Source organism: Strix uralensis, chromosome Z, assembly GCF_047716275.1.
Source record: "Strix uralensis isolate ZFMK-TIS-50842 chromosome Z, bStrUra1, whole genome shotgun sequence".
Taxonomy (NCBI): domain Eukaryota; kingdom Metazoa; phylum Chordata; class Aves; order Strigiformes; family Strigidae; genus Strix; species Strix uralensis.
The window spans coordinates 101,684,328-101,707,581 of record NC_134012.1 but is presented as its reverse complement, the minus strand read 5'-3'; the positions used below and the strand labels follow the sequence as shown (position 1 = coordinate 101,707,581).

General features: G+C 46.5%; 1 protein-coding gene across 11 annotated transcripts in view; it reads left to right on the top strand.

Moving 5' to 3' along the window:
* TCF4 (transcription factor 4) overlaps positions 1-23,254 on the top strand; it is a 240,276-nt gene that overhangs the window by 118,331 nt on the left and 98,691 nt on the right. For all 11 annotated transcript variants that reach the window (XM_074856959.1, XM_074856954.1, XM_074856953.1 and 8 more), the window contains one exon: positions 2,451-2,515. In XM_074856959.1, the coding sequence (XP_074713060.1) occupies positions 2,451-2,515 (65 nt within the window). The remainder of the gene's footprint in view (positions 1-2,450; positions 2,516-23,254) is intronic.

The following is a 23,254-nucleotide window of genomic DNA, read 5'->3' as shown; positions in this document are numbered from 1 at the left end:
ATGTGGGAACAACAACAACAACAAATGTAATAAAGTTAAAGGCTTACACTATCAGAATGAAATGTGTTCACTCATGATCTCCAGAGCTATCTGTTTGGTGGTAAAAGTGGATGCTATAGATGAAATCTTTACAAGGAGCATAATCCTAAAAAAAAAAAAAAGTCAATCTCCTGCTGGCTGCTGTGCCGCTTTGGTACCTCACAGACTTCGACAGAGTCCTGGACGAGTGCCCATTGATGTCATGGAAACACTCAAATTACTGAGAATGATTCATGTCTATGCTGTTCTCTTATCCTCCCCCACACAAATAGAAGTAGATTTTAACCCTGACAACTTGTAATTTGCAGTGGGTTTATTTTTGTATCTGGATAAATATTTTTTAACAACTGAAATTAAGATGAGGCTGCCTGTGTCTGATACGATAGAAAAGAAGATTACTGATACCCAGGCAGGAGCGAGAAGCCTGTTCAAAGTACCTTGTGTCGCTGCTTGTACTTGGTTCCCCTCGACCCTATTTTTCTGTTTGGGATTTTTTTTTTCCCCCCCGTCCTCACCGCTCGTTATTTGCATCGACTTTCTGGCCCTCTTGGGGTGATGGGAAGTAGCACACGTAACTCCAGGCATGCCAGCAAGACATTTTGTTTGCAGATCTCGGCATTGGACTCAGGGATTCACGATTAAAATTTCATTGTCATTTCAATCTTGAATTATTTCTGCAAAGGCTTCCAGTACTCTGAACCTGAGGGGGGCTATGGAGTGGGTGATCCATCATTTTTGTATAACCAGATACAAGTGTTTTCAAAAGTTATTACATGTGCAAATGTTCTATGAATTGCAAATAAATTTTGGAGGTTCCTGTGTATAAGTAACTATGTGGAAAACAACAAACCCAAAACCAATCGAGAAACAAAAGCAAGCTCTTAAATTGTGATGAGGAGAAAGGTGATTTTTTTTAATTCCAAACCACTTGTGATAGTCAAACTTTAATACCTCTAAAGGGCAATCACACCTCGTAGCCGCATATTAAAGGAAAGGCTTGCGGGGTCAGAATGTGGCCACGCCATTTTGGGAATGATTAAAATAAACTCCATCGTCCTTTGTCTAACAATCTGCCTCACCGTGGGTTCTGTATGAAATTTGGCTCGCGTCGGGGAAAACGCAGCCCAGCAGAGCTCGGCGTCCGTCGGGCAGTAGCGGTGCCAGCCAGGGCCCCCTCACCCGCTGCCTCGCTCGGGCCCCGCGGATTTGTGAGGTCGGTGGATGCCGTCATTACTAAAACCTGGTATTTCCAAATTAAAGGAGGTTTTCTAACGGCTTCGGTGGGCGTGCGGGCGCAGCGGCTGTGTCTCGGTGGCGCGGGCTCTGACGTGGCTGGGGTGCGTGGCCCCGGGAACCTGGCGTCTAGGTGCAGAGGTGTCCCCGGCATGGCTGGGAGTTACACGCAGAGATAAACCGAGCATCTGGTCCCTAGTAACTGGGACTGTGTGTTGTGGGTTTTATGCCCCAGCCTATAATAAAAACTTTAATTTTATGAGTGATTTTTACTGTGTTCTTGGATGTTTTGTTAGATAATACCTCCCCCCCTCCCGTGATTATCCTCACCATAAGGGTGGTCTTTTAGTGTCAATATGTTTTGTATCAGCCCTCTTGACTGCTCTTTGTCTCGGGAGCACGTGGTGCGGTGCTGCTCAGCCATGACTTAATGCTTTGCAGAAACCACCTCTTCCCTTCTTGATTTTGCTCGAGTCTGGCCATTCAAACCTGAAAGAACCTTTATTTTCCTTTGTAAATATGGCATAACCGTAACCGGTACTGCAAGTCAGGCTCTTGGATCTGAGTTGTAAAGGCTTCCTGGGAGGGGGGGGGAAAAAAAAAAAAAGCAAAAAAAAAAAAAAGGGTACTTAGGGCTGGCGGAGAGTCTCGGCAGTCATCGGGCCCTTGTTCAAGTCCCAGCACCATTGGGGCAGCCCCGGTGTCGGTAGCAAATGGTGAATTCCCAATCGGTGTCTCCTTCCCAGGTGTAAATTCCATCACGACCGTGATGGTGGGGGAGTTTGCTCCTGGGAAAGAGAGCAGGGAGCCGCGTCCCGAGCATCTCCTGGGCTGTCGGGAGAGTCGGGCAGGGGCTGGCCGTGGCCCTGGCGGGATGGGGAGGGTGCCTGGGTGAGTGCTCAGCCCTCAGCCAGAGCCCGTTAAATCTCAGTTCCAGGAGGCGCGTGGAGCAGCAGAGCCGGGATTAGGAAGTTTTATTTCCCATCGCCATCCTCAGCATGAAAAAGTGTTAGTCCCTTTCTCGTTGCCTACGTGCATTGCGCAGTCAGCAGTGCCTATTTTACATATGTAAACAGCACTAGGAAAATGTGGTGAACATCGTATAAAACGCTTGGAGATGCTGTATATATCCGTTTCTATCTGTTATACATATCTTTTTTTTTTTTTTTCGTTAACAGGTAAAACAGAAAGGGGTTCATACTCATCATATGGAAGAGATTCGAATTTACAGGGTTGCCATCAGGTAAGTGAAAGTCTGCTGAGCGGAGGGGGTTGTGATAAATACTCTGATAAATGAGGTTTGCTGCTTAAAGTTGTACATCTTAGGGCTAGGCTCCATCCTAAACGGCGATGGCTGCAGATGTGCGTCGCTCAGAAACGGGCTTTATTGCAAACGCAGGTTTTAAAGCTCCTGCCTGAGCTTTTCTAGCCAGGATACAGTTACTGGAGACTAGGAGGACTTGGGTTGACCTAATACTGCCCCAGCCAGCGCTGCTGCTGCAAACTATTGATTATTGTCCCTCGCAACAATGCGGCAGTGTTCGGCGTGGCGGGGCCTTCCCCAACAGCACAACTTCCCAAACTGCAGAACTGGAAACACACCGCAGAGCTGGTGTCAGCCCCTAGCTTTGGATGGCTACTGCAATAAATTATAGTTTTCATAGAATCTGTATGATGTTGTGTGAAAACAAGGTTGTATTGAGGGATAAAAATGTCTGTGAAAATATGATTTGTTGTCCCTTTTTGTTTCTGAATTGTTTTTGGCTGGAAGTCAAGGCCAGCAGGCTAACAGCAAAGCCGTCTCAAGGGAAGCATGCGTGAGCTAGAAAAATAAGAGTAGTTTAATTAAATAATAAAATGCCAATGTAATACAAAGGTATAGCATGTGTGTGCGTGCGCCTCTCTGCACTTTGCATTTGCATACTTTTAAGTCTCCAGAGAAAGTCTGAGTCTAAAAATACTATCAATAGCCAAAAGTCTGTGCTTTGTTTCAAGACAATTGATTTTTTTAAAAGACACTTTCTTTTTAATTTCAGTAGCAATATTAATCGTCTGTTTAAATTCATTTTGTTCTTGAAGAGTGCTAGGCTTCCTTTCCTTTTTCTAAGTGCAGTAGCTTCGCACTTTGGAAAACTATTGAAAGAATTTAATAGCCTTCTTAATATTCAAAGCTTTATGCTGTTCAAATCTGCCAGGAAAAGAAAAAAAAACCAAAACCAACAAAAAAACCAGCCAAAATGCATATTACTTCCCTAAAGGAAAGGGAAATACTTGATCCCTTCTTTCTTTTTGGAAGTCCACGTTCTTTGGTAACGTGGAGAAACAGCCTATTCTTACATTGTTGGTTGGGCTTTTTTAAAAACATTTGGTGTAGAAAAGTGAAATCGTTTTGAGCAACAGAACACAAATTTCTGCTGTCCGCCCTCAGCAGTGTCTGGAGGCTGGGGCTGTGCTCTGGGCCGCCTGTCCTGGCCTGTCCCGGCCCTCCGCAGCCCTGCGTGGGCTCATCCCGGCCCCCACGGCCGGACAGACGGAGCCGTCCAGCGCCGGGGCAGCCTCGGAGGTGGCGGCAGGGTCCCTGCGCAGGTGGCCACTGGGCCCCTTCCATTGGCCACCGAGGCCCCTGCGCTCGCCCATCGTCCTCCGCCTTGTCGGAGTTTTTGGGGAGGTTTCCTGCGCAGCGTTTCGCTCGCGGAGCTTGGGCGAGGGGAGGCTGCTTTCCCTTGCCAAGAGCACAATTACACGTGTTTAATTCTACGTCAGAGGGTGCAGGGCTGCTCGCTGGGGAAGGGTTACAGGCCAAGCCTTGAAAGTTGACTTAGTGATGTCCTAAACCTCCGCATACATAATTTAGTGAGTCGATAAGTGATTTACTGGTTTCCCTTGCAATAACCAGCACAGATAAGTGCAGGAGATCGCACGTGTAACCCTCCCCTGATCCAAACCAACCGCAGCAGCTCTTAATTAATTTTAGGAGCCATTTCTAGCTAGTCCTCTCCACTTTAAAACGCTTTGGCTTTCTGTTGTTAGGAGGTAGCAGGGTATGTCTGTCCCCAGCGTGTAGCAGTCCCCATCCAAGGGTGTGACCTGTGTCCTCTGCAGCTCCAGCCCCTGGAGATCCCGTTCTGAGGCTCTCCTGGTCTGCTGCCATTTCACGTTTCATCTGAAAAAATACCTTTTCTTTGCTGCACTTTGCTTCTAGCTTTTCTTTCAGTCTCGCCATGTTCCGAGTGATCTCATGACGCTGCAAGTCAGTTAGAAATTATTTCCGAGTTCAAAATGGCATTACACCTAAATAAGTTGTGTGCTCTATATATGCCTTGGGCGTGGAGTCTTAATGCGACTCGTACTGCGGCCTCTGCGCACACCCGTGTCTGTGAATATCTGCAGGGCACAGATCTGTGTTTAATTCAGGAGTAAAAAGTCAGTCTTAGAAACTAAGGACAGAGGTGCAGCTGTAGGCTTGAGAAGACAGTTTGAGGTAAATAGATAATTTTTTTCTTCAGCATCCTCAGCTCTGTGTCCCAGCCAAAGTGAGCTGGCATTTGGCAGAGGCCCTCGGTGGTAGTAGAGAGTGACCTGCTTCCAGATACTCCCAGTGTGAAGTGATACAAAGTGACTGGGTGTGATGTTAGTGCTGGGAGCGTGGAGGGGTCGGGGCAGCGCGGATCAGTCCCGGGGGGACGCTGGCGGGTCCCCACCCAGCCCTGCACCCAGCCTGGCCTCTCTCTCAGCCAAGTGACAGATCAGTCACCAGCTGAAACCCCTCGTGGGGACCTGCCGGGTAATCGCCGTAATGAGGACGGTTGCCCACAGAAATGGGCAGCCCGGTTCCCACCGCCTCTCCTCCTGCAGCACCAACCGCCCGTGGTAGGAGTCCACATGCCGCTCCTGCTCCCCAGACTCTTCTTCTGGGAAAGGACAAACCTGGAAGTGCCAACCGGCTCCAGCCGCTCGGCGAGCTCCTTCGTATCGTGGGAAAAAGAGCAGTGCAAGCCGGGGGGATGCTGAGCCTGTGCCCCGTGCCAGGGAATACGGCGGGTCAAGATACTGGAAAAAACCCAACCTTAATTCCCATAAACAAGCCAATGGCTGTGGTTGTAGTATGAGAGTTAATGCCTTTTTTTTTTTTCCTGAATGACAACACTTCAGTGGACCAATTCTGAAGTTGCCCCAGAATTCAGTTGGTACAGACGTGGTTGGCTCTCTGGATGGATCCTCGATCGTATCGACGCGGCAGTGCCCTGTGGTTGTGGTGGGTCAGTGAAGAACCGATGGAGAAAACCCAACCTACCCCCTCGCCTTTCCTGTGGTTTCATTCATGAAAATTTGAGGAATATTAGGAAGATGTTACAATAAGAGTGCAAATACTAAAAACTCCAATCCATGCGATAGGGTCTTTCATTCTACCGTATGCATCCACTTTCTTGAAGTATAATGGAAAAGTGGATGAGGCAGATGTCCAGTGCCCAGACAGGAAGGAGAAAAAATATTTCTAAAATAAGAATCTCTGAAATTCCTGAAAGGTATGGAAGGAATAATGCTTAATGCCGAGGTTGGACCATCTGTTGTCTGTTCTCCAGGCTGCAGAACTATCAGGATCCACCAAATTATTAACAAGTATGAACCTTCAGGCTTAAAAGAAAATTAAAAGCTACGAGCCTACTGCAACATTTCTAGGATGTGCTTTCACACGCGTTGAGAAAGATTAGCTTATCTGGAGAGAAGATATTGAAGAAAACTTGGTGAATTCCAAAGGAAATGCTGGTGGTGATACCGCGGGTTGTTGAGAATCCCCTGAAGCCTGGGGTTATCCGAGGGACTGGAGGAGCGGCAGTAGCTGCCTGAGCTCCTTTTTCCTAAACCCAGGAGGAACGTGCAGATTTTGTTGATTTCTGAAAGGTAAATTGCTACCTCCAGATGTGATGCATTGCTCTCTGTAGATGAGTTCCTGGAACAATTAAGGAAAACTAAATACCTAACGATATTGAACTTGCTACCTATTAATCTTCTGGTAGGAAAAAAACCAACAACCTCTCTTCACACAAATAGCAGCAATGATGGGAGGTTTCGTCCCCGCGCTGTGTTCACACCAATGAGAGAAGAGGTCAGATACACAGCAACCCATTTACTTCAAGATGATTTTTATTTCCGAGCCTAGGGCCCAATTGGGCTCTCACTGAAAACCATAGCAAATACAACACTGATTACAGTGGGAATGGAGGAAAGCTTATCTTGGGAACTATTTAATTCCATTAGAGAGAAGTCATCTAAGAAACATGTACCGAAGTTGTTGTCAAGACACTTTTGAAACACTGGCTTCATTGCAGTTAATGACAAAAATCTCATTTCATTCAGTGAAGTCAGGATTTTGCGTGTTGTCTTAATTCTGTGCTACTTACCATTTCCCCAAAGATCAATTTTTTTTATATTGTGCTGGTTTTGGGGGCATTAGCAAGGCAGTAGTATTAAAATAAGCCTACCTACTTGATTTCTCTAACTTTATTCTGGTTCCCTGTATTAGTCTGTATTACTGGTTTGGTACTCAGATTGTAAGTAAGGGCCTGCACGTGGTAACGAAGAGCAGTGAGTCTGCTTCTTTATTCAGAGAGCTGCTTTGTGTAAGTCAGCCCTGTAAAGGACATTGTAGAGAGGTTGGTGCTGGTCTCTTCCCACAGGTGATTAGTGACAGAACAAGAGGGAACGGCTTTAAACTGCAACAGGGGAGGTTCAGACTGGGCATGAGGAAAAAATGTTTCCCAGCAAGAGTGGTCAGAGAGTGGAATAGGCTGCCCAGGGAGGGGGTGGAGTCCCCATCCCTTGGATATGTTTAAGGGTCGTTTGGATGAGCTGTTGGGGGATGTGGTGTAGGGGAGAACTTTGTAGAGTCGGGCTGAGGGTTGGACTCGATGATCCCAAGGGTCTTTTCCAGCCTCAGTGATTCTGTGATTCTGTGAAAGAGTAAAGGCAGGCAGTGCTAGAAGAACCCATCTGGTAGGTAGCGCTGAGCGTCGGCCACTCAGGGTGGGTGCAGGGGTCTCTGTGCGAGCAGGGACACGCTCCGGAGGACTTGCGAGCACCTTGCTGTGGCTGGAGGATTGGCTCGTAAATCCCCACGCTCCCGTGGCCCAGAGACAGCCAAGAATGAGGGGCTGTGTCAGTTCTAAAGAGGTTATAAACCCCTGATAGTCAGTCCTTAGTGCAAGAGGATCTGGATACACAAAAGATCGTTATTACTAGTGGTAGTGGGTGCCACTTACGTAGCGTGGTCGATGAGACCGACTTGGAGTAATCCAGAGCTATTGCGCTTTTCTGAGCAATAGTTAATTCAGAGAAGCAATGAATAAAGAGAACTGTAAAATGAGCTTGATGGCCAGAAAACATACGCTATAGATTTCCAAGGCAACGCACGAGATTGTATGTGGGAATAAATTAGACAGTCCTTTGAAAATTTGGATTAGGCCTTTTTGGCAAACGCATAGTAACAGATACTTAGCTTTTAAGGTGTTTTAACTTAAAGCAAAATCCCCAAATCCTAAGATGACTTGTTTTTACTACTAAGTCTTTTAGAAAGTGAGTCTAAATGTTAGTTTTGGATATACTGATTTACTTGATGTTCAAGAAACACTCTCGGAGGCCAGTTGGAACCATCCCACTGTTAAAAGCTGACTCTGGAATGAAGTGTTAAGGTAAAAGCTAGTGGAGTTGTACAAGCTCAGCCAGCTTTTTTTTGGACTTTTTTAATAAAAAAAAACTGCTACCAAAATGTCATAAACTTTATCCAGATTGAGATCATACCTGCCAGCCTTCATCTTGATTCAAGATACCATGGTAAGGAGAAAGGCCGACCACCAGAATGCCACAGGCAAGATTTAACTTTGGGTTTATTGCAGCTTCAGTTCAAACAAGCAACATTAGAGGCTGCAACAAAATGGCTCCTTCGTGCATTTACAATGCCGTAGGCACCCGAGGGCAGTCTGCCCAAACCTGCGGCAGCTCTCTGGCTTTCCAGGATTTCCTGAGGGACCGTGGCAGTTGCAATTTATTTGAGGAATCCCCATCAGAAAGGAGCAGGCTCCGAGATCCTGAGAAGTCGGGGGGACGCGACTGGCCGGACGGCGTTTCTACAGAGAGCATCTCTGCGCCGCAACACAACGTTTATCATTTCACTTGCCACTTCTCTGTCTTCCTTTCAGTCTTTTTTTCTCTGACTCCTCTCTTCCTCCTTGCTTCCCTGTGCTCCCTTCTCTCCAAAACCTCCGCCCTGTCCCTCTGGAAGCGGCGGTGCGGCTTTCCAGGAGCCTGATGTTGCAGGGCCCAGCAGGCTGCCGTGGCAAGCGACCATGCCAGCTCTGGCTGAGGTTTCTAGAAACTCATTTAAAAGTTCACGCAGACCCAAGCCGAGTTCAACCGTCTTGTAGCTGCTACTGTTTTCCTGTATCCTCTCCCGTCAGATCCGACTCCAAGTATTTGTTGGATGTTGCAGTCTCTTTACAGACTCTCCACGCTCTTTCCTGACGTCCCTCCTCCTGCGTGGTTGTGGATCCTCTCTCCTTTGCCTCCCATCTTTCCTTACTCCCCCGTCCCTCTGTGATGGGTGAGAGGAGCCTTTGGCACACGACGGGGCTTGTTGTGCCTGGGACAGCCTTTCTCAGAAGGTTTTCTCACGTGGTGTTTTATCCTCTCTGTGTCATAGCTCGCTCTGAGGGGAGAAGTCGTGGCAAGGAAGGCCTTGGATTTTATTTTTGTGAACGTTTGTGGCTCAGTGAGCGTAGTGCAGGGAGGATATGACATACCTCTGACGGAGATTTTAGATAGAAGTAACGGGAACGTTGCTGGAAAACTTTAAGACGAGTGTAATGGAAATGAAAGGAAAGACCCCCATGGCTTCTGCAGCAAGTGCGTGTGGATTAACTCGGCCCAGCTGCCCGTGGCCGCCTGTCTGTGTGTCCAGAAAGGCTGTAAATCCTTGCATAACGCTGCTCTTCTCCTGCTGAGAAGGGAATGGGCAGAAAGAGCTGTTGCCCATTTTCTTTTTTCCTCCAGAAGTGCTGGGGTTTCCTTTTTCTGCTGTGAATTACTGAATTGTTGCAACATCTCTAGTTATATGAAGAGTCGTCCAGCAAAGGCAGAAAGGGGAAAAAAAAAAAAAAAAAAAAAAGCAGGAGGGATTATCTTTTTATCTGATATGTACTTTTAAAAGGTCCTTCTTCAGTGCTTCATTCAGCATGAGATTGAGACTAATGCATATTCTGAAATCAGGCTTCTGATTTAAGCCGCTAAAGAATAACTGTTACAAAAATAACTCTGGCAGCGTCGCACAGGGGCTTCCAGCTTCTCAGAGACCTCACCAGTGAGCTCACGGGTGCTGCCCCGTGCGTTTAAACGCTCCCGGCTTTCTTGAATTTGATCAGCAACACGTTCCTCGCTATCTTGCAGAGCGCTTTGGGGGTGGTTTGCTTGCTTTTTTTCTTTTTTTTTTTTTTTTTTAATGGCCTGCCCACCTTTTCATAGTAAACAATAAAACCGTCGGTATCGTGGCTGCGGAGAGGGGAGGTGTGAGCCGAGGTGGGGTGCGGGTGCCTGCGCACGGAGCCGCTGCGCTCTCAACTGCTTCTAATTTGTACTTTGTTCATGAACGTCAGGGCAAAGAATCTTTCCGTTTTATTGGTATTGTATACAATAAGTTATTAAATTTCATCTCTGTAATACACCTGCAGTAAAATAACAAAACATTACTGCACTTAAGGAACATGTGTGTGTGTTGCAATGTTCCACCCCTCCCTTCCAAACAGCTGCTTACGGATTTCAAGATCCATTGTATATATTCCCTAGAGCCCACCTCTAATAATCGAGACACATCTGCCATTGCAGTATTATAGGCATATGTAGTTTTATTGAAAACTATACCTGTATATAAAAAAATTAAATAACTCCTACCTCAATTAAATTGGCAGGCTACCTTTTCTGAAGATCATATTGCAGACCTCTGGAGACACAGCGAGTTCATTTTATTCTTCTGTTACAAATTACTGAGTATTTTTTTGCTTAGTCAAATAACTAGGTTTCCTCACATTTTGATGGCAAGATTCCTTTACCTCTAATAATCTCTCCATCATTCTCCCTCCCTACAAAAGCCACACAAAAGCTGTACTAAAGTGATAAAAGATACCTAATGTACCAAGGAATTGAGGTTCCTACGAAGCTAATCCATTTTTTTTGCCATTAGACGTGCGGTGTCAGTGCCCTTAACAAAAGCTCCAGCGCTTTGTTTATTTGCTTTGAAGTATTTGACCACTCTGACTTTTTGGCTGGGCAACGTGTCCTTCCCAGCCAGGGCTTCGTGTGGATGCGATGTGCTCCGTAGGAAACCCGGCTTCAAAACGGAATTACACTCTATTGTACTGGCTAAAGGAAATGCAAAAAGAGCTCCTTGGCCCCGGAGTCCAGAATTCCTCCAGCCGTACTAACCTCTTGTGTAGCTACAACCTTGCACGTGGGGCAAGGAGAGGGAGTAGGCAAACTCTGAATCTGGCTTTCCCTGAACACATCCCTGCCCCGGGGACAAACGATCAATGTGAGTGGATAAAATTCTGGCCACTGTGAGGTCGGTGGCAGAAGTCCCGTGGAGTTCAGTGGGGCTGGGAAGCAGAATTTCGCCTGGTGACTTCCGTGGTGATTTGTAGCTGGAGAAGATTCACTTCTGTCGTTGTTTCTGCTCGAGCATCTCGCTTTGGGAGGTGGAATCGTTGCTCCTGCTCCAGAAATTAGTTCTAGCGCCCATAAACTATCCTCCTGTGATCATGGGCACATTGTGGACTAATGTTTTTGATGTTACAGCACTAAAATAATGACATAAGAGATAAAATTTCCATGTTAATCAAATGTATTAAGGAACAGACTTAAGTTCAGATGTCTGAATGGCTCATTTAGCAGAATTCCTCATGCATCCAGAAAGACACGGTTTCATTGTCCATATCATAATTGAAGAAATGCTAAAACCCAACGCTGCAATTTAGTGGTAAAAGGAGTGCTTTTCTCTTAGCCCTTTGGATCAAATGTTAAGCTGAGGGCTATTTTGTTGGAAGTGAGCATTCCAAGGGCACCTTTCTGGAGCTTATAACCTGGCAACAGAATAACACTGCGATTTGTAATGTGCAATAATAGGTTTATGTTGTGGTTGAGTGCTAATAGGAGCTCGGTTTGCCTTCGCAGTCGCTGCACTCTGACTTTCTGTGCTATCGTCAACGCGATAAAAAGGGGAGCGCCGCTTGCCCGCCGTCGTACCGTGGCAGGTTGTGGGCTCGCTGTGCTGCGCGCTGCTGGTTCAGGTCTGGTCAGCGTTTGATGGAAGACCTCCAGCAAAAAGGCAGGCTGTGCTTTGACTAATTCTGGCAATTTTCAGGCCTCAGAATTGACTGTTGAGGGCCGCGGCGTACAGGGGTGATAGCTGGGGATGCTCGCCTTGGCATATAAGGGACGGTTTGGCAGGTTTTGCTGACATAAACGCATCAACTCTAAAAAGCAAAAATTCAGTCTGGTGGAATAATAGCTGAAACCATTTTCATTGCATGCTTGGTGCAAAGCTTTTACCAACCATTCATGGCTTTCTCCAAAGACGACGGTCTCCTCTGTAGCCCTCTGTTCATGTCTCGGTGGTGAACCACCCGCTCCGTTCCCTGGCTCCATTAAGAAGCCGTGTCCTCTCTGAATCAGTCCCGTAACAAGCTGTCAGGCCCATTAGATCATCCAGCTCGCCTCACCTGCAAAGTAGTGACAGTTCAAGCAAGTTCTGAAGAAAAATACCACTTCTGGGGTTATCAGAAATTCTTATCAGGGTGGTAACTGTGAAGACAAGGATAGAGTCTCGCTAAAGACACTCCAGCTCTAGAGCTTTACTCACAGAATTGTGGAGGTTGGCACCTCTGGAGGTCACCTCGCCCAAGCCCTGCTCAAGGGTGCCCAGGGCCACGTCCAGATGGGTTCTGAGTATGTCCAAGGATGGAGACTCCCCAGCCTCTCTGGGCAGCCTCTTCCAGTGGTTGAGCACCCTCAACAGTAAAAAAAGTGTTTTCTTGTGTTTCAGTGGATTTTCCATATTCCAGGCTGTGCCGGTTGCCTCGGTTATGAAGGGGTTTGGGTCATTGACTCCAGAGGGTTCAGTAAATCTCCAGCTTTCACCGGCAATTTTACACAAAGACGGAGAGAGGAGGAGGAGCTCGGGCGTGCTGTGTGTGCACACGCGTACACAGCACATACTCATCCATTGAGATGCTACAAAGGATGGTGATAGACCCAAGATAGCTGTAAGAAATGGATTTCTGGGGGATGCTTCAGCATGCTGGTATTGACCTAATTTCTGACACCTCTCAGACAAAACAGTCTTGCTGTTTTCTGGGAGCAGTTGTCTTTTGAGAGTCTCCTTGTGCTCCTCCCCTCTTTCCCCCAGCATTTCAGCAGCAGTTACCCTCTCCAGGAGGCACCTGTCTTCCACAGCTTTTTTGGCCCTCTGGACACACGGGCTTGGTTTGTTAGTGGTGGCTTTGGCTGCTGGGATGCTTTTCTGTCTGCTTCTGGCCAGAGCTTGTCCAGGCCGTGACTGGGGTCTCCGCGTTGCCCAGTGTGCACAGAAATAAAGAGGTTCTTTTAAATATTATTTTCTTCAGGTGACCGTCGTGTTTCTGGACGCGATGATCTCCCACAGCTGCCACAAACCCGCGTGGCTGCTTTTGTAGCGTTTGCGGTACGCTGTCGCATTGCTCGTTTCCAACAGACCATTTCCAATAGCCTTTTTACTGCCCAGAAGTTTCTCCGTTCTCCCACCACCCCCTTCTGACATGTGGTTACCTGCTGCTTTGCAGGGGAATGAATAGCATCTTTAATCACACTTAATTACCATGCGACTGCAGACAGGAACTTCACATACAGAACAGCTCAAGATGGAGAAACAAGATCCTTTACGAGCACAGATAGATACAGAACGCTAATTATTAAAATAATCACTATTTTCAAAACACACACTACACATAAAATTTAGGATCTCTACTTTCGAAGACAGCTATTAATTCCTTTCTACAAGTCACAAAATTTCTCATTTTCGAACTTCTTTACCGTATTTTATATCTGTAAGTTGTCCAGATCTCTCTGAGTTTCAAACTCTAGTGCATCTCCTTTGTTTGCACTTTGCATGAGCTAATAAATTTATTTTAGATTATTTAAACACGGAAGTAAATAGTTTGCTATATGGATACACAGAGAAATCAGTGTTTTAACAAACAAGTGCCGTACATTTAGACAGCAGCTCATTCTTGCTGCACTGCCTGTGGAATTTCTTCACCTGTTTTACCACATACTCCCTGGGAAGGTCCAGATAAACACAAGCCCACGATCTGTGTATTTTTAAGAGCTTTCACATTCCAGTAAACTCTCGCCACCTGATTTTCACAGAAAGCTCTTTAACTTCCTTCTTGTTAATAGCTGGAAAAAAAAAGAAGTATGTTTGCATCCCACTTGAAAGCCGGTGTTTGAGGATTGCAGCGTTACGCCGTGGTTACCATCAGTCCAGCCTGGCATCAGCACTGACCTTAGTGATATTTTTTCTTTGGAAGAAGACACTCTAGCTGTGCTTCTCTTGTTGTGTGATTTATTCCTTTGCTGCTTGGCTTAAAAAAGGAGCAATTACTTTTGACAAGTAGAGATTTCAGGGAATATATGAGGATACGAATCCTACCAGCTATTTATGTATGGAATAATTAAAAACAATGACTAAGTTCTGCTATCAGCCTGCCTAAAAAAAGAAAACCCTCTGATACCTCAAACGCACAAGCAACATCAAATGGCTGTGGAGTTGTCATGGAGCATTCCCTACTTCTTTTCTAATTCTTTGTCTTCGCCCGTCTGAAGATGCTTTTCCAGCTTGTTTTATTTCAGCAGGAAAATACTTCATAGGGCAGCAAAGTGCGGGGCGTTCCGGGCACCTCAGGGTTTGGGTCCCTACATCCCACCCACGTTGCAGGTGGCCGTAGGTGCCTCCCCAGTTACCCGAAGGGCGTCGTGTGGCTCTTCCCAGAGACACGGGGAGGGGAAGGCTCAGCCTGGGACCCCGCGTCCCTGGCAGAGGTGCCCGGGGGGGGCCGGGGTGGAGGTGGCTGCCGGTGCCCCGTGGCTCTGACTCTTGGAACCGGGTGAGCTGAGTCATCCCCCCTTAATCCTCTGCTCGGGAGCAGAAACCCACATTTCAGGGCGGCCGTGCTGAAGTTAGGACTCCACATCTGTAGGGGGTGGGGGGGCCATCAGCCAACGGCTTTGCCATGCCTTGTGGTGTGTCTTTCTCGCTTCCCCTTTCCTGTTTTGCTTGGTTTTCACTGTTCCCCTTTCATCGCTTTTTTTTTCCCCCATAACTGACCTGTGTTTTGCTGCAGCCTGTGGCTGGTGTTAGGCCTGTTCTGGTGAGGGCTCTGGGGTTGGGTTGGGGGAGGAAGAGGCCTCGACCCCTCCATCCCTCCGCACCGTGTCTGTCCTTCGGCTGCAGCCCGGGCTTCCCCCGCGCAGCCGTCCTGCTCTGCCTTGTGTTCTCAGCCTTAGTCAGCTTGTGAGCAGCATTTTTAAACCTTCTCCCCCCTACCCCGACTTTGAAAAGTGCCGAACACATTGTTGGTGCTTAACAAATACTAAATAATAATATAACACAGGAGCCAGGTACTTCTCGAGGCCTTTGCAGCAGCTGAGGTGCATGTCTGCCAGGCATTCAAGTCTTGCTGCAGTATGTTTAGCAACAATGGCGACGTTAATATTTTTATTTTGGTTTGAAGTTAATGACAGAATATAGCCATCTGTCTGCATGTTTATAGGTCTGTCTTTTTTTGTTTTTTAAACTATTTTCTTTCTTTGAAAAAAGATCCTGGTTGACTGTCAGGAGAAAACACTTTGAAATAGTAAAGGTATAGGCTATACTACAGTTAGAGTCATGGCTATTTCCCACATCCTTGTCTTTCAAAAGTGTCTGGGGAAAAATGCATATAAAGCTGAATAAAAGCCAACTGTATCACTGAAATACAACTCACTTGGGTGTTTCTCTGTCTCTCTTTTTACATACACTGTAATATACAGTGATACCTTTACATTGCATAACAAGGTGCTGTGACAAATCCAATTTTTGGAGAGGGTGATATTTTCATTATTTCATGGAATGCAGGAAATGGCAATTAACTGCCCAACGTATTCTAGCCATCCACAGAGAAAATTAGCAAGAAGCTGCCTGTTGCTTTATGGCACCTTCCCCAGGCCACGGAAGGGGTGCTGGGCTCCTGCAGTTTACCAGCAGAGCCTTCAGTGTATCTGTGGTGAAGAAGAAGGTATGAAATAGGCTGTTTCCACAGTTTGAAAATCCTCCTTGCCCCCTTGGTCCTGAAAAGTGCAATGTTAAGAACCTCAGACAGAGGTTTCGTGAGGCCATCTCGCGTCATCGAGAAGAGTCGCCCGTGTCTTACCCTCTGCCCACGTCGTGCTGGGAACAGCCTCTGCCTTTTTCTAATGCCCTTGCAGTGACCGTTGTCCAAAACACGACTCACTCGTTCCATCCTTGTTCCCTGCTCCTCTTCTTTAAACCTTGAGCGTGGAAGAGTGCTAATTTCCCATGAATCCTTACTATTTTCTTTTTAATACGTATATCCACTTCAAATCAATCATTTTTAGAAGTTTTATTCCATGATGACCAGTCTTGGACAGGCTTTGCAAAATGATTGATTCCTAGCCCGGCTTTGGAAGACTTGTGAGAAGCTCCATTTGCAGTTAGTGCAAGTCACCACTCTGCTCTTCTGGCAGCAGCAGCAGAGTTCTGTAGCAGCTACATCTTTCTTCCTCCCCGGGCATGAGATACTGGAGTCACATATGGAAATTTCTCCTGCTTGTCATATTTTATGGGCACATGGCACATCCTGATACCGTAACGATAGATTTGACGTGATCGTACACGTGTAGAGCAGCACAGACAGTTTGGGAATTGCAAATGTACAGTAGGAAGACACCTTTTGTGGTGTGTTTCGAAGCAGCCCAGCGAGGGTGAATGAGGCTTCTTCTTCCTCGTGGACTCCCACTGCTGCGTCGGGATGGGAGAACAACGATGCTGCGCTGTTATCATTTTCCAGTATTAGAATCTTATTCTGAAGTTAGCTGGTCTTACAAATTTTGCTGTGTAACTTCTGGCTCTTTGCCTTTTTTTTTTTTTTTTTTTTTCTGCTTCAGTCCTTTAGCGATTCAGTTGCTCGAAGATACGTTCTATGTATTTCTGTAGGACGTTAAGTAAAATCAGGAACAAAGCAGTAACTCTGAAACTTCTCTGTGCTGCTGTTCAGCCTGGTATTTCTTTTCTGTAGAGTCATTCAGCAGAGTGGCTTATTTATTTTTTTAAAAATTATTTCTTTCAGGTTAATTACACGTTCTGTGACAACTTTTGTCCCTAGTATTAGTCTGAAGCGGTGGTACCACCCCTGCGGAGCTCAGCTCTTTCTGCGTTTTTTTGCCTGTGAAGGTGTTGCTCTGTCTTGTGTTAGCGCTGTGAGTGCAAACTGGAGTAAACGGCTGCGGAAGGGAGACGTGAGAGGAGCCCCAGAGGGAGGCATGTCCCCGTGCAGTCCCGTCCTGGATTATTTAAATCCGCACCAACCCGCACGGGCTGGTTTCCCTGAAACCAGCGGGATGGCAGAGTGGGAGTAAAGCTTCTCCGCAGCACAAGCAGGATAAAACCTTGCCCCCCCATAGCGGAGATCCTCCTGCCCTCAAAAAGGAGGGAGGAAAGGCCCCACGGATGGCGAGCGGGGTGGGCAGAGGGTCTGCTCTTCCCCAACTCCTGAAATCCCCCTTAGTCGCTGGGACTAAGCGCCTGCCTGGCCTTTTGGGCTGCATCTTTGGAGTTCAGTGCGTGTGTTTCACAGAATCCCAGAATCATCTGGGTTGGAAAAGCCCTTGAAGATCCTCCAGTCCGAGCATGGACCTCACACTGACCCTTCTCAACTCCACCACATCCCTCAGCGCTGGGTCAACCCGACTCTTCAACCCCTCCAGGGATGGGGACTCCCCCCCTGCCCTGGGCAGCCCATTCCAACGCCCAACAACCCCTTCTGCAAAGAAATCCTTCCTAAGAGCCAGTCTGACCCTGCCCTGGCGCAGCTTGAGGCCATTCCCTCTTGGCCTGCCGCTGGTTCCTTGGCTCAAGAGACTCATCCCCCCTCTCTGCACCCTCCTTTCAGGGAGTTGGAGAGGGCCATGAGGTCTCCCCTCAGCCTCCTCTTCTCCACACTAAACCCCCCCAGTTCCCTCAGCCGCTCCCCATCACACCTGTGCTCCAGACCCTGCACCAGCTCCGTTGCCCTTCTCTGGACACGCTCGAGTCATTCAATGGCCTTTTTGGAGTGAGGGGTCCAAAACTGAACCCACTCATCGAGGGGCGGCCTCACCAGTGCCGAGTCCAGGGGTAAGATCCCTTCCCTGTCCCTGCTGGCCACACTAGTGCTGATACAAGCCAGGATACCATTTCTTCACAGACATGTTGCTCCTCCCTGAATTTGAGCAGGTTACTGGATCCATCCTCTCATTTGTATAATAGAGATGAGAGGAACAGATGAAAATTGTACCGTGAGGGCGAAACGTTGCTGACTATTTTCCTTCACGTGTGTGAATCCTTGGGTTATATATTTGCAATGCATCTACCTGTAGTAGGAACTCCCCGGTGTACTCCCAGGCATGCAGACGTTGGATGGGCGCTGTGGCCTAAGGAGACAATCCTGAAGGGAGACAGCAGAAACGTGAGGGTGCTGAGCACAGGCAGTGCCCGACCTGGGAGGAGAAGCCACCAGGGACCGTAACGTGCCCGGCAGTGACACTTCAGCTCCGTCCCCTCCCTGCCAGCGTGGCTGGGGCACATGCTGCGGCATTTTCATCCAATGCACACAGTCTTCATTTTGACTTAAACCCGTTGGTTTTTCCCTCCAAACGTTGGGTTTTCCCCCCTGTGGTGCTGACCTGACTGGGAGGCAGGCGAGCAGGAGCGGGCTGGGGTGGCATGCTCCCCTCTGCCTCACTGAAATACCAGCTTGTTATATTTTTACCTGTGTCAGCATGAAAAGGTGCTTTTTTTTTTCTCCTTCCAATTTCTCATAGCAGCTGAATTTGCCGATTTTGTTGTTGTTGCAGGGTGACTAATTTTTTGTCCTGTCTTAAGCGCAAGGTGACCTAAACTTTGCAGACTTTACTTGAAATGAATGTGCCTTTGCTCTTTATCCAGCCTCAGCTATGTGCTGTGGTAGAATATATCAGTTTCTGTTGAAGAGCAGGTACTTTAGCTGTGTGGAAAAAGATTGCGAGTAGCAGAGGGAAATTTAAAATGGAGGAGAAAAGAAAGTTCCTATTTTAAATACCACAAGTGTCATTAGTTGGGTTTGGGCGTATTTGCATAACATGGTTCTGTAAAAAATAAATGTGACTTTATAACACTGAAAACATAAGGCTCCTGTAACATGAAACACGATTTTGATACTCAAACTGCTCAAGTTTAAATTTTTTGTAGTCCTTTCCCAAGAAGACGATGGCAACGTACACCAGCGTCATGTCTTTGCATTGTCCTTGTCTGTTCACTCACTTCGGTCCTGGGAAGGTCATCGCTGACCTTGCGGAAAGAACCCGAGTTTTGTTGTTGCTCTCTGGGTTGGGTGGGAATCCCTCCGTCTTTTCCCCAGCTCTCATGCTCCTCGGGGGGCCGGGGGGGTTCCGCCGTGGCTTTGCCGGGTCGCAGCGTGCCGCTGCCTGGGGCGCGCAAGCGTGATTGATTTCCAGCTATCGCCTACCGTTAGCTTCAAGTCCCACTTCTTCCCTCCGCTTCCTCTGCAACGAGCGGCTGAGGTTTCACTTCTCTGCTCCTCACCCCAGAGCAGGCGCACGCTCTCGCACGTAAATAAGTGAGCTTTAACTAATGAAGCATCCTTTCCTAACCTGCGTGACGCAGATCCACGCCAGCCTTGTATGATGCTAAATCATTCGGGGGGACACAAATGGCTTTGACACGGAGGATAATGATTTTTTTTTTTTCCCTACAAAATCTTGCTTCCCCACCCATCAGAAAAGGGGGAGGCCGTTGTTTATCTTCAGAATAGTAAGAAGTTAAAAAACACATCCTCCGAGGCACTGCAAGTATTTAGCAGGGGTTTTGTTATTTTTTTGGACAGGAAGTTTCTTTGGTCTCTCAGATGTTTTTGCGGTAACTTTGGTTAAAAATATTACTAACATAATTTCAGAAAAATGCTGTTTCCCATGCATTTGAACTTCTGTAAGCCTTTCCTGTGTTCTCATATTCAAAGGGAAAACAATAATTATATCATTAAAAATGGGAATTCAGCCACGAAACACCTTTTTAAGACTGAGGCATGTCAGGGTATTTTACCCTGTCTGAGCCAACTTGAGCCAGGTTTTTTGTCGTAAGCTGTTTGTAGTCGAATGCTTACACAGGGAAGAGTGATGATAATTGTCTTGTGAGGTTAACAGGTCTTTTTTTAGGGTTTGTAATAATTTGCCAGAGAGGAACATTTTGAAGCAAGTGGTGGTAGGACATCCTCACTGAATCATGTTGAAGTGCTTACTTGAATTGAAAAAAAGCAGAGCCCAGTGAAGCAGCTCCTGCCAGCAAGTCTTTGGTATTTTTCTCAGGGAAAAATAGTGCAAAAATGGCCTTCTCTGCGCAGCATTCGTTTCTGCATGTCATTAATCCTCACTGTCTCCTATCCATCTCCCCCCCCCATAAGTGACCGCAATGCTGATACCTACCAGATGGTATAGGATTGGAGATGTTTGAGAAAGTGGGCACTTATAGATGTTCTGAACTTCAGTGTTGCATAGAAATACAGATATTTGTGTGCTGGGAGGTACTGTGAAAAGCAGGGATACCAGGACATGTGTTTCATAATTTAGCGAGCAGTTCCAGTACGTATATACTGACAAATACCGGGTTTGTCTGATCATTATTCAACCCTCCGTAAGTTTTTATGGTGCCCTTTTTTAACTACACATTAATATTCCACTACTGTGCACCTTTTCATACCTGAAGCATCTTACCATACGTATTTAGCTTGCATTTTTGGGTGGGATAGGTACGGAGGGATTTTCTGATGAATTGGGAAGATGTTGTAGATGGGCTGAACTCTGGCGATGTGACGAGCCTGTTTTCTCACAGCGCTGTGGCGCTCTGTAAAAATACTGCAGACAAAGCTTCGCTATATTCAGCAATCCCCAAAAATCCAGCTGCTGTCTGTGGGGCAAATTCTTCCCTCATTAACACCCAGGAGGCCCCTGGTGACTTCAGAGGATTTATCCTGGGCTAAACTGAGGGCTGCTCAGTTCCATACCAAATCTTCCATCCTGGAAAATGGCTCTACCAGCGTGCTTCAGATAATATTCACGTTAAGCTGAACTGGCTCCATGATTTTCTACAAACTTGAGTATCTACAGTTGTCCTAAACTTGCTTCATTTTCTTGATCGCAAAGTCTTCGCACGGTATCGCGACACGCAAAGAGGTGGGAGTGCTCCTGAGGTCCAAGGCACTGGATTTTCACGCTGTTCCACTGCCTGCAGATGGTTCTGGGGTGAATTTTCCCAGTAACAGGCCGTTAGGTGGGGCCCTGTGGTTCACCCCCTCAGCTCCTCACGGTTCCTTTCTGACACGGCACTGTTACAAACTGGGGCGGGGGGGGGGGCACAACAATCTCCAATGATTTCCCCTCGCAGAGGGGCCGTAGGCACTGGCGGTGCTGTTGCCTCTGGACCGTCGGCGCAGGGCGCAGCGGCCGGAGCTGTCGGCAACATCAGGATGTTGCAAAACCAACTAAAACCCAAAGCCAGGTGTTTTCGTGGGCACAGTCAGCAGCGCAGCAGAAGTTTCTCTGCGTAAAACACTCCTTGGGCTTTGACCAAAGTCCCTTCGATCGCTCGGTCCCATCTTCCCCAGCCACCTTCACCAAATGCCAGCCCTTCTGGGCGGTAAGAAACCCAGCAGCTTTGTTAGATTTTAAATTTTTTTTTGAGGTTTTATGGCTTTTTTGAGGTGAGCACGATGGCGTGTTCCTCACCCCATCCCCCTTCCCCAGTCACCACAAGGACTTTCCCCTTTTTGTGTTTGTTCCTCACCAGGACATATTTATATGAGTATTACCTGTATTTAAGCGCGTGTTTTTAAACACTATAATCATCTGGCTCAATTTCAGCGTGTAAATGAAAACTATATTCTGAAAGATTAATAACAAAGCAGAGAGAATGTCCTTATTGCTGCCTGGGAGCCAGCACAAAGGAGCCCGATGGTGCTTGGCCGGGGAGGAGGTGGCAGCAGCGCGGGGCTGGCAGAGTTGGGAGGGTATTAGCGTCCAGAAAAGTCAGGCCATTGCATGGGACACCTGATGTGTATGGGTCCGTGCGTGTTTGGGTATGTATACGTTACACACCATCCATAAGCATATATAACACCGCGTTTTGCTGATCTTTGCAGCAGTGAAATCACGAGGATTCGCATCTGAACTGCAGTTAAGGGAGGTATTTCCAGCTCCAAAACTGTACAGCAGGAAAGCTTAAATGGTGCAAAGGCTGTATTTTGCAAAACTCCTTAGTGGAGGAGAAAGTCCCGGCTTCCCTTTGAAATTTTGGTGTCTTTTACTTGTTCTGTTGAGGCACATTTTACCCATTTTTCCCATATACTAGGAAATGAAATATTTTCATCATACTCAAGCTTTAGAAAAACAGCAAAGACCGTGCAGTTGATGAGGAAACGTTCACTGTAAATGTGAAAGATGGGGATCGTTAATGCAAACAAGTAACTAACCTTTAGTGATAATCAAGCAGCAGTATAATAATCTGAGTCATCATGCCTAATGGTGAACGAAGGGATGGGAAGAAGCAAGCAAACACCAAGAGTAAATGTGGGAAAAATTAGGTAAGAAGCCACAAACATGTTTGGTTTTTTTTTTTTCCCGCTCACCTGAAATAGATGAGGAAAACGAGCACAGGAACAAATCTGAAACTCTCGCTGGCCAGAGGTGGTTGATCCTCAGCCACATTTAAGAGCACTCCGTGTCCACAAAATGCTGCTGAAACCAGTCAATGAACTTTGAAAGTTGCTGTTGTTGTGCTGATATTATATTCAAAAAGCACAACTGGGAAAAATTACTCCAGAAAGCTTTAAACTTAAAGAGCAATTTTAAATTATGCAGAGGAAGAGATAGTGAAAAAATTAAAAAAACCTGGAGAACTGATACTGATGACATTAATGCACAAGGGTTAGTTGAACATGAAAAATTATTTGATAATACCTGCAAGCATTTTTTAATGGAAAAGGTCAAAGTCAAAAGAAAACTGCTGAACACTGTGCACAGCTATCTGAAGGTGCTGCCCTAGAAGGCAGAAGAAATGAAACAAAAGGTTATTTGCCATCAGATAGAGAAAATAAAATAAACATATTAAAATTTCTCTCACTTCATACACGTGAGTGTTCTTGAAAAATAGAAATCTCTGTGAAAAATTAAATCTCCGTGAGAGAAGTTCCTTTGTTCTGTAAAAGTCAAAATTTTTTTGCAGATACTTTTAAGAATTATGGTTGGTTAAGTAAGAAAGGAAAACAGTACCTTAGCTTGAAAACACACTCGGCGAAACCCAGGGAAATTGTTTCTCTGTGTTTGCCATCAATGGGTTGCAATTTACACTTGGCATTAGAGAGAAATACTGGACGTAAATGACACAGAAGATTTTGCAGAGAGCTGCCAAATTTCCAAAAGCCAAAGAAAGGAGTATTTGTAGGAATTGGACAGATTATGAACAGATGCCCTGATAGTCACATGATAAGTGGAAATTTAGTTTCATAATTTGATTAAAAACAGAGGATTGAAATCACAGAAGGAAATAACCAAGAAATGATTCAGATGTGTATGCAGCATGACTTAGTTAACTTGACTT